The sequence below is a fragment of the Lissotriton helveticus genome, chromosome 6, assembly GCF_964261635.1.
Source record: "Lissotriton helveticus chromosome 6, aLisHel1.1, whole genome shotgun sequence".
Classification (NCBI taxonomy): domain Eukaryota; kingdom Metazoa; phylum Chordata; class Amphibia; order Caudata; family Salamandridae; genus Lissotriton; species Lissotriton helveticus.
The window spans coordinates 1369803548-1369822094 of NC_136067.1; the positions used below are offsets into that span (position 1 = coordinate 1369803548).

The window sequence follows — 18547 nt, forward strand, 5'->3', positions numbered from 1 at the left end:
CTCATTTTTTTCAGGCCGAGAGGTTGACAGGTCTTACTTAGCTTAGGAAACTTCCCATAGTGAGAGAATTTAGAGGGATTATACATTTGAGATGGACCCTCTTCCTTTAACTAGCAGGTTGACTTCTGATGATTTAAGTAGTTGATTGCGAATGATATCAGGCAGGTGATAGCTGAAGAGGTAAGTTTTCCAAGATTAAGAAGTGAAAGAGGATGAATAATGTGGACAGTTGTGAGGCGGAAAATATGTTTCGTTATCAGGCTCAGAACAGTGGCAATATGGGAAAGAAATGTAGGTGAAGTGAAAAAAGCCCATCAACATCTCGGAATCCAGCAACTCAAACTTTTGCTAGAAAGTATTACTTGATAAAGAAACAGCAAAAGAGATTTCTGCTAAACGTGGCGTGCTCAGTAATATTAAATCTTCCCATGGGCAAGAAAGGATAACAATGGAAGTCACCTTCTGGATCTAATGAAAAAAGTAATGAAGACAATGTATCCTAGAAATGTGGATGATGACTCTCTGCAATGTGTGTTTGTTTTGCAGGACACAAAAGATTTATATATGGATTTATTTGGAGAAAGCATGGTGGATACTGAGGCAGGCACCAGGGGTTATTAGGGATCCTTTGGGTTGAGATATGTTTTAGACTAGGGAAATTCATCATCACAGATGAAGATATTGGTGGCCCATAAACAGTTTCCTTATTTGGAAATGTGAATTCTGCTATCACAGTTGAGAGAAAATCTATTCTGATTAGAAGTGCTCCGAAGATGGTGGATATGGCTATGGAGGAGGATAGTCCAAAAGAGCAAGATCTTTTATTTGGCGATAACTTCCTCACAGAGTTAGGAAAATAGGCTGCTATCTTCAGAAGTCTGGACAAATTGTTGAGTACTATGAAGAAAGTATTTTCAGGGAGTGTTTTTTGGCGGGCCAGGTGAGAGAACCATCATATATTCTAGAATGGAAATAATCCTTACTCAGCAACAGAAGAGACCAAATCCAACATGTATGGATCTATTCGAACTTTCATCTACAAAAAGAATAACCAGGGTTTAGCCAGAGAGCATCCCTATGACTGTTCAGTATTTACAAGTGATCCTCGTTACATGCAAGCCTAACCCAAGTTATTAATCACATTCAAATCTTGACGTATGCAGAAAATCTCTGATCTATTTTGAGATTATGGTTGTAGTTGGGAAATTAGACAACTGAGATAGTTTAACAATTTACCGGAGCCACTGTCAGCAGAGTATGCAGAAGAGCTCTATAAATTGATAAAAAATTGAAGAGGAGCATGCAGTAGCATTTTACTAGTTGCTTCACCCCAGTTTATAGGACACCCAAATCAGTATGAAGAAATAGAAGCCTTGAGTTTATCTTCAATTAGGATCTTGCTTTCACCCAACAAATAAACAGTTGTGAAACGAGAGACCGTGTTACTGGAAAGAACCTCAGATTATGCTTCTTTTTCTCCATTTCTACGGTCAAATTCGGATTATCAAACAGATATAAATCATCCAATCACAAGCCCCCATTTTTGGAATGTCTTGAACCCTGCTCTCTGGTATGAGCAGAACTAAAATTCCCACGCAATGGACCTAAAGACTTTTTCCAGAAAGCCCTTCCACTAATGTAAAAACATCCGGGACTCCTTCAACTCTCCATTATAATCAGAGAATTACTCCTCAGACTTTATGGAGGCACCAGATTAGCGGTTCGGCACATCATTACCAATGCAAACAGATGACTATCTTCTGTCCACAACAAGTGATGGATGCAATGCACAAATTAATCTATAATCCTGCCTAGTTTGAACTCTTCAAACAAGTGCAAATTGCTTTTAGTGGCACGGTGAGGACAGGACCCAGATATGTGCATAGCCTTTGCTCCTTGGGTGGCACGATGAATATAAATAAAGTGATAGATGAAATGCTCAAATTTATCTTAGCGACTGGTAATTAATCAGGCGACATCTCAGCCCATTGTTTTTTGCCTCCTAAAATACCGCAGATTAGACTCAGCTATATGCCAATCAGCTTTAGCCCTGCTCTAGCAGGAACAGTTCAGCCCTAAAGCAACAGGAACAGTCCAGTCCGCCAAGACAGGCCATCTCAGAACCAGAACACAAGCAACCCAAGACCGTTTACGGCCTTCTGTCCACTAAACTCTTACACGTACTGACAGAAGACGTACAGGTGAAAAAGTCTTCACATCTGGTTTATGGTAGTTCTCTCAATGGCTCACAAAACAACATGGTAAGAACAAATAGAACAAATAAGGTTACGTTACTTACTAGTATTTCTAGTTTCCATCAAGGAGATCATCATTACATTATTAAAACAAGTATACGTTCACTTATGTGTGGGATTGGTGTCATTTTTAATAAATATATATTTCTCTTTCCAAAAACAAATAAACTTGTTTATTGAAATTGCACCTTTTATTCTTTTTCAGTAGCAAGAATAGACCAGAAAATATTTGTGGCCTTGTTTTCAAAGGTGCAATATTACTGTGAAAAGGTAAACACTGGAAAAGGGTCAGGAAGCTTCCGTAAAACGATGTACAAAATGTAAGGTTCATAATGATCTGAATCGCCAGCTAGGTCTTAGTTACATCTGTTCTGCTCCCCTCTTGTTTATGCTCTCCTGGCTTTAAAACGGAGGTGGATGGTTTGCTCAAGAATTAAATGAAGATATCCATCGGAGAGAAAAAGGATTAAAAGTAGCTTTTCTGTCTTCATCATGGGTTCCTAATTAGCGCTTATAAGCACTCAAATTTAATTGTATGCTCATCCGACAACACCAAGTGGTGGGAAAGTTTATAGAAAGAGGATCTGGGAGAACCGTATACATGCCCAATACAGGCTCTAGAGAAAGGATTCACCGTGAGTGTCTGACCTAAATCAGAGTCTAGAAACAAATGTTTGTAAATGGTAAATGACTTATCATGTGGTCATACTGACGATGTAATTACCAGACTTTTTTTTTTTTTTTAGGAGTAGAGCAGCAGCTCCTTTTTAGGTCTCGCCTGGCATTGCAGCGAGAAAGCGCTGTCGCCAGCGAGACCTATTGTTGTTGTTTTCCCTCCCAAGTGGTACGAGCCGATCAGGGTCTGTGGACGCGCTTACGCAGGCCGGCCGAAGGCACGCACACACACGCATACACACAGACAGACGCACACACACACGTGCACACGCACACACACAGACACACATACACAGACCGCCACCCCCACCACGCCCGCGCGCACACACACACACACACACACAAACACACACACACACATACACACATACACACACATACACACATACACATACACACATTAATTACCAAACCCATATGTAAGACACACCTTTCCGTGTGCATGAAAACTGGTTAAACGTCAGACGGAGAGAAGCCATGACACGTGATTTAATTCTGACTGATGTAAAAGCATAAATGCTTCTGTATATAAAAGATGGTCAAGGTCAGACTCTTACGTCCATTAAAATAAAGAGCCAAAAGACATAAAAGGACTACATTCAGCGCTCAGTGGTGAGGGTCATCTTCTGGAAGGAGGGGGTTGGTCAAATGTTATATAGTCATGGAATGACTTAAATACAGTGATAGTGAAAACTGATGTCTGAGAATATATACTCATAATAGAAAACAGTAAATCAGGCCCAACCTGGTAAGGAACTACAGATTATACCAGCCTTGCAAAGAGCAGCCATCTTGCCAAAACTCTTCCAAATCAATGCACCAAACCATCTACATAAAGATCCTTTGGTGTCATGTAGAATGTTCATGAAGTCCAGAAGCAGATTCAGATTGACATATTGTAGTTATGCTAGAGCCAGGCACTGACGTGTAGAGAAGAAAGGCTGTCTTCCAGAACACTCAACCCAGTCCTGAACAGGGGACCTGGTATGCACGGTTATCTCTTATATGGCATGGAAAACATGGTCCAGTAACCAGGAGTGGCAGTGGCACATTATTATGATTAGGATCACCTCATTTCTGGGTTTCTTCAACTCAAGAATGACAAGTGACAGAATACTACTAGTGAGAATCTTGTAGAGAAAAATACCTGATCAGCCAATCAAAACATATGTGACCTTTGAGTTGTATGGGATGTACCTGCATTTAGTTGTTTATTGCAAAATAGCTGTCTTTATAGTACTCTCCTGATCAAAGGTGGGAGAACATTATGGTTTAGGACCTATTTGCCATCTTCTGAGAGAAATGTATTTAAAGCATTTGAATTGTGACTAATTTTCATCTTCTGATGGAAATCTGGAAAAAAGCATCTGCTTTTTCTTGAGAGGGTCCTGGTTCTTGCTCCTCTCTAATCGCTGAAATAGTAGTTGTAGGATGGATTGTCTATTTGCACCATGATTGTCTCCAGAGGTATTGAGGGAAGAAAGGACTTGAGTGCTGGGTGTACCTCCATACAAAGTGAGTCAAAATCAAATGTTGGAGCTGCACTGTGCAATCCTATTCCTCATGCCATCATTTTCTAGTGTACTAGACACGTTTCCTGCAACCATATCCTGAATCCATTGACATGAGCTTTACATATTTGTTTTAGTAAGCAATCTGCAAGCAGAGTACTTGACTTTGCTGGAGATGGAGGTGCATCCATATTGGTACATCTTTTAATATAGGTGACTAATGACCCTGTTTCCAGGCTGTGACACACCTTGCAGTTGCAGTGGTGTAACACAAAATGAGGAGGCCCCCTGCAGAATATGATCAGGGACTTAAAGTATCCTATGACTTACAGATATTAATTGGCCTTCAGCTGAACAGTGTGCCCTCTTGAAGGGTTGGAGCACCCTTGAGTGTTGGGGCCCCCTCTGCGCAGCTAGGGCTACAGGGGTCTGTATTACACTTCTAAGCAGTTGGTAGCAGATGATTAAACTGCTGTGGCTCGTAGGCCTTTTTACTAGACACACAGTGAGAAGATGCCTATTGGCTCTCCCTGGTGAATCTTTGTAGTCTCCTTTGATTGGACCCCTTCACTTCACTAAGAACTGGAGTTAAATTAGTCTTTTTTTTCTTCTCTCACCTCCAGAACTTTAGAGCTTTTAGCATACATGTTAGTAAAACAAGTCACTCAAACTTACCATTCTGACATTAAATTGCAAAGAAAAAAAGAAAATTAAAAAAAAGTACTGGAAAATGCCAACTGATTGAAGGTATGGCTGGACTTTGCTTTTCTAAAAACATGTGCATTTTACTAATTATGAAAAATAATTGGCCATTTGTGTTCTCCATACAATGCTCTCATGCATCAAGCGACCAAGCAAGATAACAAACCATTTTACAAATTATTTTTTTCCTTTCCAGTTTGTTCTAATATTTACGTACCTGTAATTTTCATCCGGGCACCTTTTTTTCCAATCACTGAGATGAGTATCATATTCCACAGACACAATCCTCAAAGCAGGGATGTCGGCAGCTAACCACTCCTGGAGGAAAGGCAAAAAAACAGAAACAAAAAACGTTGTTTCTAGCTATGTGCAGAAAAAGTATTTCATCTGGAAGTCTGAAAACAGCCATGTATGCACACAAAGAGGTTGTAACTACATAAATTACTAACAACACAAACTTGTTTGAGGAGACATTTTAAAAAGGGCATTTAACACAGCAGGTAGCAATTAAACTGCTTCATAGTCAGGTACACACACATTCATATACTGGCCATTGCTATATGATCTAGTGCAAAGCAAGAGTGTGACTAATTTGAGCTCTATTAGGGTAAAATGGAGGACTGCGATTAAGGAGGGGTCAATGATCAGGGGGGGGGTGCTGTATAACAAAACAAGTGTCTATCAATAATTGGCAAAATTCAACACACTTAAATCGCATACGTAGTGACTTACATTTCCAGCAGATTATATAGAATAAAACCCATCTTTATCACGCGACTGTTCCAGATGTTGAACGGAATATTTCTGGATTAGTGTGTTAAACTGTAGAGGAGAATATTTTGATATCAACACTAGTATGCTCATTGTGTGTTTGACTGTTAGCTATAGATCAAAGATTTTTTTTTTGACTGGCTACATTTTATGACAGAAGGAGAGTTGTAATGTGCTAGATGATGTGATTGAGATTTGACATCTTATGTATGACTAAGGGCCTTGCCAATGCATAGTTAAATAGAGGGCACCTATTGTGAATTTCTGGTTTTTCAATGTTTTACCCGCTGTTGTTTACTTTAACATATTACTGTTTTGTACTCCTCTGTCACCCACTTTTGGTGTTGTCATTTACTTTGACTCAATACTAGCTCCTTAATTTTAATAACCGTACTCCTCTGTTACATTGTTTCATTGCTGCCTGTTCTCCCTATGGTGCAATCCTGCCGTTTTTTTTACTGGCGCCCCACCCACCGCCTCAGCGGCCCTCCCTCCTCCCAACCTACTTAATAGAGGCCACAGCGCGACTCCAGTGAGCAGGCTTCCAGCCATAACTCTCCTACAGCCTTCCTGTGTTTTGCTTGTTTGCTTGTTTTCCTTTTTTCAGCTGCTTTTCTCTGATTAGCCTAGTGACTGATAACAGTAATTTCTTTTTCTTTTGTTGTTATTTATTTTAACTTACTACTGTCTCTTTACTTTTTGTACTCCTCTGTCAGCCACATATTCTGTTGTCATTTACTTTACCTCAATACTATCTCCTTATTTTTATTTATGGTACTCCTCTATTACATTGTTACATTGCTGCATGTCTGCCATTCGCTGCATTCCTGATGTTTTTTTCCAGCCTCTACCCACCCCCCTGCCCTCTGCTTCCCGCCACCCTGCCCACTTCCTCGGTGCTGCTGCCTCCTCCCAACCTACTTGATGGATGCCGCAGTGCGGCAGCCTTGTCGGTGCGCCGTCTACTATTAGACCACGCCCAGTGCCAAAATCCCTGGACCTCCCGCCACCCGAAGATACACCGCCATCGAGCTCAGAGCCCTGGACCAGGCCCACGCAACAACAACTGCTGCAGCACGTTGCCTAGTTCCACAACAGGACCGTTCACCTGCCGGCACTGCCTCTTCTCCTGCAACACCGATTCTCTGCTATGCCGAACCAACTCCACTGCCTCCTTCTCAATGCACAATCACTCTGCAAACACACCAAAGAGATCTGGGATACCATCACCTCACTCACCCCGCACGTCATCTTACCTACTGAGACCTGGCTCAACCCCACTTCCACGCCTGACATTGCCGCAGCAACAACGGGTGACTACGAGATAACACACCGAACCGCATCAAGAAACACAGAGGTGAGATCGCCATCATCCACCAGGAAGCCATTCTGTGCCACACCACCAGAGACAATGCCTCCCAGGTCATGGAACACCTCAACTTGCAGCTCCAAACTGACAGCAAAACCATCAGAGGCATCCTCGCCTGCAGACCCCAGGACTGTGGCGGGCTTCTGCTACGACATTCCCAAACTCATCGCCCTGCTTGTAATTGACTCCAAGCACTACATCTTTCTTGGAGACCCCAACTTTCACCTCTTTGATCCCAATGACACCAACACGGCACACGTCCTGGAAAGAATGAGCAACATCGGCTTCATCCAGATTGTCACTGACCCCCACACACATTGCAGGGCACACACTCGACCCCATCTTCACAGCCAGAAACAGAGTTAAATATCACCAATCCTCCAAGCTCACCTGGACAGACCACACCATCGTCCACTTCACCATCTATGGTCCCTCCGGCGATACCACCAAGCCATCCAGTACACATTACCGCTTCTGGAAAAAAGTTTCTTAGACCCAGTGGAATGATGTCCTCACCCCCTCCCACCCTGACACCTCTGGAAACCTAGAAGAAGCCATCAAGAACCTCTCCACTTGGATCACCCACTGCACCAACAAAATCGGCCTGGTCAAGTCAACCAAACTCAAGAAACCCTCCAAACTAGTCAGCTGGTACACTGCAGAATTAAGAACCACCAAACGCACTTGCAAACATCTTTTAAGAAAATGGCGCACCACCAAAGAATCCACAGACCAAGCCACCTTCAAGACATCCCTTAACCATTACCACCATCTCCTGAAAGAGACAAAGTGAACTGCCCACACCTATCGCCATCTCCAACCACAGCAAAGATCTCTTCAACATCATCAGAGAGTTCTCCAACCCCTCATCTACCGGAAACACCATCACCCCCTCCCAGGAACTCTGCAACAACTTGGCAACCTTCTTTCACAATAAAATCCCCACCATCTACAAAAACTTCGAACCCTAACCCACCGCTGCCGACGCCTTCAACCACCTCGCCTCCTCCAATCATACCCCTACCCACCTGCTCACCACCAGGGACCAGCTCACTACTCAAGACACCACCGTCGTCATAAAGCCATCCAATCTGAAGCACCATCAGGCTCCTGTCCCCGCCACATCTTCAACCTTGGAAGCATGATAATCAGCAAGGAGCTCACCACCATCTTCAATGCATCCATCTCCATGGCCATATCCCCAAATGAATGGAAGCACGCTGAAGTCAAAGCCCTTATCAAAAAACTTTCCGCCAACCCAAACGCCCTCAAGAACTCCGTCCCATCTCTATGCTACCCATCGTAGCCAAAGTCCTCAAAAAGACCATCAACTCGTGGAATACCTGGAGAATAACAGCCTTCTGGATGCCACACAATCCAGACTCCGCACCAACCACAGCACCGAAAACACCCTGATCGCTGCAACCAACGACATCAGGAACTTCCTGGACTAGGGAAAACAGCGGTCCTGCTCCTCCTTGACCTCTCAGCCGTATTTGACACTGTTTCCCACAAGCACCCTCATCAGGAGACTCCACCACATTGACATCCAAGGAAACGCCCTCAAGTGTTTGCCTTTCTTCCTCAGAGAGTACCATCTGTGGTGTCTGTCAAGGCTCTTCCCTCTGTCCCACTCTGTTCAACGCCCACATGACCCCTTGGCCAACATCATCAGAACCCATGGATCTTATCCTATGCCGAACACTCCCTGCTCATGGTCTCACCATCTGAAGACCCCTCTTCCACCAGGGTCAACTTCCACAGCTGCATGAATTGAGTAACTGAGTGGATGAAGGACAACCGCCTCAAACTCAACACATGCAAAAAGAACAATTGAAGGACAGAATGCAGAACAATGCCATACATTCACTCCAATACAGAGATCTGGGCCTAAATCCATCGGGTTTTTTTCTCCCCTTGCCATTCCAGTTTGAACTCAGCCATATGCAAATCAGTCTTGACCCTGCGCCAAATGGGAACAGTCCTGCTGTTCTAACTCAACCCAGACAAAACAGAAGTGCTGGTTTTTAGGAACAACGCCTCGGCTTGGAACGACTCCTGGTGGCTGTCCGAACTTGGACTCTCTCTGACTCCAACTGACCACATCCGCTACCTTGAAATCATCCTTGACAGCAAGCTCACCATGAAAAACCAGAACAACGCGGTCTCCTCAGCCTGCTTCCTCATCCATCGCAAGCTCTGTAAGATCTTCATTATGACTACCCGTCAAAACCATAAAGAACCCTAGTTACCCGTCGGCTCGGTGGTAGCAACACATAGATAGATACATAGGTATCACCGCACACCTCCTGAAAAGACTGCAGCCCATTCAGAATTCAGAAGCCAGACTCTTCCTCGACCTCCCTAGACAAACTAACATCACCCCCTACCTCAGGAAGCTGCAATGGCTGCCCATTCAGAATTGATACAAATGCAAGATGCTGAGCCACACCTACAAAGCCCTGTACAACCAAGGACCAGGATACATCAGTCACCGCTTGAATTTCTACCAACCCTCCAGGCACCTATATTCCACCTCACTCTCCTTCGCACCCACATCCGTTGAAGCAACAGTGGAGGTTGTTCCTTCTCCTACCTCACGGCGATGTCTTGAAACAACCTCCCCCCGGACCTCTGAACCTCACCCTCCCTGCTGGAATTCAGAAAAGGACTGAACACCTGGATGATCAACTGAAATCCCCCACCAAGGTTCACAGCACCTGGAGACCCTCACGGGTGATTAGCATTGCCTAACAAATCCTGTGTGACTGAATGACAGACAAGTCTGAACTAATCTTCTGGTAAAAAAAAAAATACAAATTAAGTACAATAAATAAATTATTGAGGCGATGACAGTGTGCATGCCTGAAGGGAAATTATACATTGTCTCAACTATTTCTTCAAGAAATTCAGACAAAATTCAAGACCTATGTGTATTTGAAAGGTTGTGAAGGGGTTAATACATGAGTAGAGGTTGGAAAACATGGAAAAACATTCGTTTCTGAAAGAATCTTTGGTCCTAAATTTGGAAGAAAACACAGCGTATTTAAAAACACAAATTATTACAGTAAGAAAAATATGAAAACAACATTTACCTATACATTCATTCATCATTTGCAATGTATGCCTTCACATTTCCCACACCTGTGAGGAATACTGATGCGATTCTGGTCACTAATTAGTGCTTGACTGCTTGTGTTTCCACCAAGAGAGCATTAGATATTTTTCCTTATTGGCTGGTAAGAGAACATATGGTTGCTAAATTGCTTGTTTACAGCAACACTGTTTGGTACTATTAAGGGCAGAAAAAAGGCTAGATGTTCTAACTAAGCTCCATGAATTTCCAAGAGATCCATATATACTCCCTATCCTCCCATCATGGAAGCACCCATCTCTGCTATTTTCAGCTAAACTTCCTAAATCATGTGTTTTTCTGGAAACACTAGCAGACAGATGGGAGTAGCTTGATGACCCTGCTCCTTGACATCTTACACCACTGACCGGATGACATTCCAGAAGTCATCACATGTGCAGCCTCACATAAGCATTATGAAAACGCAGGAGGGCCAGAATCCCAGAAGAAAAGCTGTGTGTCTCGCTGTTGATCAAACCTTGTATTAAAGACACTGGTATTTCTGCTAGATACAAGCCTCTCCTATGAAGGAGGTAGGTTCACTGACACAGGGTCATGGTAAAAAATATTGTTGACAAAAATATTGTGTCATAAATATAAATTACCACAATATTGTGCTCCTTTACTTATAATGGTAAGTGCCCAAATATTGAGAAAATAATATCATTGACACTAACATCGTCCAAAAATACACAAAAATATTGTTATTGTTCATGTAAACATAAACATCAAAAAGATTTAAAAATAAACACACATAACATCAAATATAAAAAAAAAGAATTATGGCTATAAAATCTATTTAACCAATATTAGGAAATCTACCGAAGGCTAAGAATTTTAAATATACTATTCCCACTCTAGTTCATGCAAAAGTAGGGAAGGTGTTGGACTTCGGAGGGGTTACATTTACTATTTCCACTTCAAACAGCGCAACAGTAGGGAAAGTGTTGGACTTGGCAGGGGTAACATTTATTATTCCTATTACTGCCTGTGCAACAGTAGGGGAAGTGCTGGACATCGGTTGGGATACATTTCGTATTCCCACTCCAAACAACGCAACAGTTGGGAAAGTGTTGGACTTTGGAGGGGTAAACTTTACTATTCCTACTGCACTCTAGCCAAGAGTAGGGAAAGTACCTCACTTCAAAAATATTACATATATGAGTAACCCCATGAATGAAGAAAAAAAAAACTCAATATAAAAATTAATTAACATAAAATATATGTATAAAAAATATTCAATGTACATAATTACTATTCAATAAATATCAACCAGTAAATAATTGATACTCCATTATTAACTTTCTACTGTATACCCCTAAAAGCCTAGCAGCTGCACCTAAAATATAAGTAATAAATAAGTATTCCATAATTTTTTTTAATCATTTTATTTTTTCCTTCCAACCAGCAGTTACTTATCACATAGTACATTACATTTATCAAAAATGTTGTAACATATGACACTTATGAGTACATTACATATTATACACATTACATTTAGTATTTACTCCATTATATCTGCAGCCGTCTATGATCGGAGTTCTTGTGGCTACTGATCTCATCTTGTGTTGCTGTTTTACACCTTATCTTTTATCTAGTCCCTGTATGTGGCATTCAATCAGGTGATGTGATAATATTTTAATGCTATTAGTCAGCTCGTAACTCTGTCTCTGTCGTCGCCTGTAAGTATTGGACTAGTTGATTCCAGAAATCTCTGGGCCGCGAGGCTTGTGGGATGCTTTCTGCGTAGGTTTCTAATGTTTCTTTGCAGTAAGTCATGTCCTTGATCCAGTCTTTGAGCCTGGGTGGCCTTTTGCTACCCCATCTTATTGCTATACGCCTTTTTGCAAGCAGCAGTGCCACTGCTAGGAATTTCCTGCATCTGGCGTGTTTGAGCTTTTTGACCCCTAAAATACATGCTAAGTGTAAGTGATCTGTTCCAATAGAATATCTGTTAGTGTGGCAGTGACTTCTCCCCAGTATGTCTGCAATTGTGGGCATGCCCATGATACATGTAAGAAGTCTGCGTTCAGTGCGTAGCATCTCTGGCAGGTATCTGACGCTCTGAGGCCCAGTTTGTGTTGCTTAGCCGGTGTGTAATATATTTGGTGAATGAACTTGAAATGTATAATGCATAGGTTACAGTTGGACATGAGGAGCGTGAGCTGTGTGCAGCTGTTTTGCCAGTCTTGCTCATCAATTGGTTCGCCTAGCGTTTTTTCCCATCTGCCTAGCGCTGTTGAAGGTTTCTCAGCCTGTTCATCTTGTGCCGCGTTGTATAGTCGTGTTACCAGATTTTTCTGAGAAGTAGAGCCGTCAGCAACATGTGTAATGTGTTCAGTTGCTCGGGTTCGGCCGGGAAGGTAGTGTATAAGGACCTGACCACCGTGCGTAGTCTCAAATACGCAAATTTCTTCAGGGGGGTTTGGTGAGCGCATAGGGAGGGGTTCGACCAGTTAATAAATGTGTTATGGGGGAATATGTGACCCATAGTGATTAGCCCCATGTCCATAAGCAACGTTTGCATGTTCTTTTCTTGAGTTACTGTTAGTTTAGGGTGTCTCGCCATTGGCAGCACTCTCGTGTATGCCGGTAATTTATGTGCCCTGTGTGCTAGCGTATGCCATGCTCTCGAGGTGCATTTGACTGTATGAATCTTATCCCTTGGAGTGTACTGTATTGGGTCAGCAAGGAGTGCCAGCAATGGCGTAGGAGAAATGCTATCTTTTCCACTGCGATGTGAGGTATGTATGCGTGTGGTTGTGTCCAATAATGCGCATGGTGTGCTTGTGCGCAAATAAAGTATAGTTGGAGATCTGGTGCCCCAAAGCCCCCCATGTGGTACGGTTGTGTAAGTACTTTCCAGCTCGTTCTAACCTGTCTGCCGGCGCATGTCAGCCTCTGCATGAGAGAGCGTAGTTTGTCAAAGAAGGCCTTATTTAGCCATATCGGTATGTTCCAGAACAGGTACAAGAATCTAGGTAATACTATCATTTTCTGAAGGGCTATTCTGTCTGCCGTCGAGAAGGGCATTTTTATCCATCTAGCTACTAAGCCTCGCCATTGCTTTACCATAATTCTCCCTGATAACTAGCTCCGGATCTCGGTGAATCCAAACCCCTAGATATTTAATTGGGTCCGTCTGCCACTTCAAAGGAAATTCCAGCTCAGGATCCGATGCGACCGTGGCGAGTGGTATCACAACAGATTTATCCGAATTTATACAGAGGCCAGCATATTGTTCATATCTAACATATTCTCTGATGAGCGGGTTTAGATTCCTAGCTGGATATGTGGTGTAGAGGACCATGTCATCAGCGTACAATGCAATTACGATTGGTCGGAGGCCAAATTGAAGAGCCGTGTCGGAATGTTTCTGGCGAATTTTAAAGGCCAGCGGCTCTAGGATTATATCAAAAAGCATTGGTGACAGTGGGCAACCTTGCCTAGTGCCTCGTGTAACCTCTATGGGGTTGGATGTGTAGCCGTTTATCCTGACCCGTGCCTTGCACGCTGCATAGAGCAAGGAGATCCATTTTAAAAAGCGTTCGGGGAATCCCATCTTGCGAAGGGTGACAAACAGAAAGTCCCACTCCACCGAATCAAACGCCTTGGCGGCATCTAAAAGAGCCGCGGCCGCTGGCACATCCTGATCTATCTGATGGAATAATGAAAAAATGGTTCATATATTGTGAGTGGTGGACCGTGTCGGCATGAAACCTGCTTGGTCCGGTAGTACTAGATTGCAAAGTAGTGGTTGTAGTCTATTCACGTTTATTTTTGCTAGGATCTTAGCATCTATGTTTATCAGGGATAAGGGCCTATTTACCTGGTTTCTTGAGTGCTATCAGTAGTGCCTCACTAAGTGTAGTCGGTAGCGTACCTTCCTCGTAAGCTTCTTCAAGCATTTCTGTGAAGTTTGGGATCAGTATATCTCGGAATTCTTTGTAGAACTCTCCCGGGAGCCCGTCGAGCCCTGCGGCTTTGTTATTGGGGAGAGAGTTGATGGCGTCTATTATCTCATCCTTAGAGACAGGGAGACAGAGGTACTTTGGGTGGATGTCCGACAGCCACGCCATCGCTATGTCGTCTAGATAGTCTCTTATGTCTGATGTGGAGGTCTTTGCCTGGGCAGTGTATAACTGGGTATAGTATTTGGTGAAGCATTCTAATATAGTTGGGGTGTCATATACTGTTTGTGCTGTGCGTCTTGGATCTGCATAATATATGCTGTGGTGTAATTGGGTCTGAGTTTATATGACAGTGCTCTGCCAGGTCTACCCCCTTCTCCATAGTTTCTGGCTATGTATTTGCGTGACATGTATTTCACCTCATCATCTGCGACTTCGTTATATTTGTCTATCTGGGGTCTAATGTCGGCCAGCAACGTGTCATTTTGGGTTTCAGCGAATTAAAGGTCCAGCCTTTTAATGTCAGCCTCTATTCTTTCCAGCTGTCCCTGTATATCTTTTAGTATGCCTGCATGTTTGCTTATGCAGTGTCCCTGAATGGTGACTTTGAAAGCCTCCCAGACGGTCCTGATACTCTGGACCGATCCGGAATTGCCGTCAAAGAAGTTTAATATTGCCCGGCGGAGCTCCTCCTGAAACACCTGATCTTGCAGCGCCATCTGTCTGGGTCTCCATGTGAACTGTCTTGGGGTATGCGTCGGGATTTCTTTGTGAATTCGAAGTGGGGCATGATCAGATCGTTTTTTAGGCAAGTGTGTTACATCAATAGCCCACGTGCTTACATCACGTGATATCAGCCAATAGTCAAGTCTGGACCACGTGAGGTGTGTTGATGAGAAGTACGTGCCTTCCCTCCTGTCCGGATGTCTTTGCCTCCATATGTCCACTATGTCCCAGTCTGCCATCCCTTCCCTGAGCACTTTGGCCGAATATTTACCATATCTGTCGGTTCCAGTTGATCTATTCAATGTGGGGTCTAGGCAAGTATTAAAGTTCTCCCCCCCCCCAGAGTATGGCGCCAGGTTGGATGTCGTTTAACTGTGCCCAAATTTGTGCATAAAAGGAGGGGTCATCCGTGTTCGGGCGGTACACATTTACAATTGTCAACATTGTGCCCCCGAAGCAGCCCTGTAGTATCACATAGCACCCTTAATCATCCCACACAGATTTTATAAGCGTAAAGGGTACTGTGCGCTTTACCCATATCAGGACTCCTCTGGCATATGAGGAGTAGGACGATGCCAGTCTGCAAGAGGCCCACTTTGCCCCTATTTGTTTCTCTCTAGTTTCAGTGAGGTGTGTCTCTTGTAAGCAAGTCACATCTATCTTATGCCTATCTAAGTACGCTATTACTTTGCATATTTTTTGGGGGTTGTGTAACCCTCTGATGTTCCAGGATAGGAGCGTCAGTGGTCTACTTTATCTCAAGGTGTCATTCATCTGTCTATGTTCCAACATCTCTCCAATGTATGTGTCTATAGTGGTGAAAATTGTCTGCTTTGAGTCTGGCCTTATGTTCGCCGCTGGTCAGACTTTTCTGTTCACCCCCTCCCATGCCCGTCCCCCCCCCCCCCACTCCACTCCACTCTCCCGGTACTAGTGGATACACTCTCTATAGTAACAGTTAACATTTACCCAAAAAATAGAAAAGGAAGAAAAGTACAAAAATTGGTGTGGTTCACTTGTGGGGGTCGGAGCTGCCCTCCCGTTACTTGCAGTGTGAGCCACATGGGAAAACGCCCTACCAAGCATGGAACAACTTTGTTACCCGATATCAGTATTGCTTCAAATGATAGGAGAGCCGCACATCCAGCAGCCGGCCCCGGCCCCTTTAAGTACAAGGCACTCATAGCTATTGTTCCGCAGTAAAATAATAAACTATAAAAATTAACTGGCAACTTATCTGGATCAGCACATTGTAGTCCTTCCAGTGTTTAAGTTTGAAAGTCCAGCGCCTCCCAAGGGAAGGCACTCGCCACAGCACGTGTACTGGTCACTGCGGTGTCCATCATGTGTCCATGTTATATAGTTATTCAACATCGGACGTGGTAGACTGCTCCCCGTGTGCACTTCTTGGTGATCTTCTCTGCGTGCCCAAGTGGCCCCTTTTCTGCAAAAACGTCATTATTTCCGATGGTTCAGCAAAGGTGAGCGCTCGCCTTGTCATCAACAGTGATTTTAAGTCTGGCCGGGTATAGCATGGCGTATGGAATTTTTAGTTCCCTCAGTTTCTGTTTCTCTGCAGTAAATTTCTTCCGCGCCTCTTGTACCCAAGACGTGAAATCTGGATATAAGGAAATGTCCATGCCTTCATGTGATAGTTTACCCATTTCCCTGGCTTTCCTAAGCGCCGCGAACCAGTCCCTGTAAATCAGTATTTTGGCAATAATCGGTCTCCGTCTGGACCCAGCCAGTAGTTTCGGCGCTAATGATCTGTGGGCCCGCTCAACGATAAACACATCTGAGAAGGTGTCCCGTCCCAGCATGGAGATTAACAGCTTTTCCACATATTGTTCCACAGGGCCCGTGTTTGTCGTCTCCGAAATTCCCATCAGTCGAATGTTGCTTCTGTGGGACCGGGCCTCCAAATCCTCCGTCTTTGCCGTCATCGCCACCAGTTGTTTCTCCATCTTTGTTTGTTTTGCAACTAATTGCACTTGGCCATCCTCTGCCTCTGATATTCTTCGCTCCGCAATGTCTATTCTTTCTGTGTGTTTGTCAAGCCTTCCAGACATCCTGTCCACCCTGTATGTCAAGGAGTCGATTTTCCCATCGATGTTAGACAGGGCGGCTTGGATTGTAGTAAACATGGATTGTATGTCGTCATTCGTCACTCCCCCAGTTGCTCCGGCCGAATGTTGCGACGCAGAATGGTCGTCCATGCTTTGATCCTGTTGTTTCTTAGACTGATCAAAATTGAGTTTTGGCTGGGTACGATCCGGCTTCTCCATAATGTATTGGTAGGTTTTCAGCTCCTCTGGTGTAATTATTCCTGCGCCTCCCGATAGTCGATTTCGAGGGAGAATTCTCTCTAGTATGGTCAGTACACCCAAGGATATCATCCTCGCCACCACCCACCTATCCGTCCTCGCGTCTTTTTGTTGTGGATACAGAATGTTCCCAAGCCTCTGGTACAGTTTATCAGCCTTGCAGTCAGACTGGTGATTGAGTAAGGGGAATGCGTTGCAATGCTCTCACCATTCGCTTGCCCTGCATTCCAGCATTCTCCGTCAGAGTATCAGGTCGACAGTTCCCCGCTGTGTCCCAGGCCTCACGACGTCGCACTACTTCGATTCAGGGGTGCGGTTGTCTTGCAGAGGTCTGGCCCGGCACGCCGCTTGTTCACCACTATGTGGTCTAGTCTGGGTAGTGATGACGCCAAAGGGGGTGGTGGGATGTGTACTCAGAAGGTCTTAGCAGTTGCCTCCAGGCCATACAAGGTCATATACTGGCAGGTGGCCCCACACTGGGGTATGATATGCAGCCTATATGGTCCCGTTGCAGTACAAGCCCCGGGCCGTGTCACAATTCCCACCGATTAGGCCAATGTGTTTCAAATGGCCCAGATGCTATGCGCAACACAGCATGTCCGCCCAGCTGGGCCCAGCTCCGCGGTCCGACAAGCGTCCATGCGGGACCCACAGTGTCTTCACCAGTGCGCAAGTCTCACTGAGCAAGGCCGCGAAACCAGCCCACACAGGACGAGGTGCCATTGGGCCGCCGTGTTGTGACGTGTCCGCAGCCCAATGCACCCAAAACCGCAAGCGAGAGGTGGCGACTCACGATGTCCGCAGCCTCGGTTCCCGTCCAGGTCCTGGGGTCTCCGATGTACCGGCACAGCGGGCACTCACAGCTCGCCCGGCAGCGTTACGTAGCCTGCGTCTCGGCCCGGCTCTCCACTGTGGGTCGAGGATCCACTTTCGCTTTCGCCGCTCAGGCGCGTGCACCTCAGCCCGGGGCTTAATATCGATTAAGGGGTCCTTTTGGTGGCACCACAGCTGGCCAGCCACCGCCCCTTACGATCTTCTCGACAATTTCAGGCAGTTTGAGTCATTTTGAAGGATGGTATGAAGGATATTTGGGCGTTTTGCGAGGAGCACGCTTAGCAAGCAGCCATCTCGCTCGTCAGCTAGCTCCGCCCCCCAAGTATTCCATAATTA

At 44.5% G+C, this 18547-nt stretch overlaps 1 protein-coding gene across 1 annotated transcript in view; it reads right to left on the bottom strand.

The window, feature by feature from the left end:
- The window catches only part of SERAC1 (serine active site containing 1), a 435480-nt gene that overhangs the window by 88448 nt on the left and 328485 nt on the right, over positions 1–18547 (bottom strand). The window contains exon 13 of the mRNA XM_078649122.1: positions 5361–5461. Within this exon, the coding sequence (XP_078505248.1) occupies positions 5361–5461 (101 nt within the window). The remainder of the gene's footprint in view (positions 1–5360; positions 5462–18547) is intronic.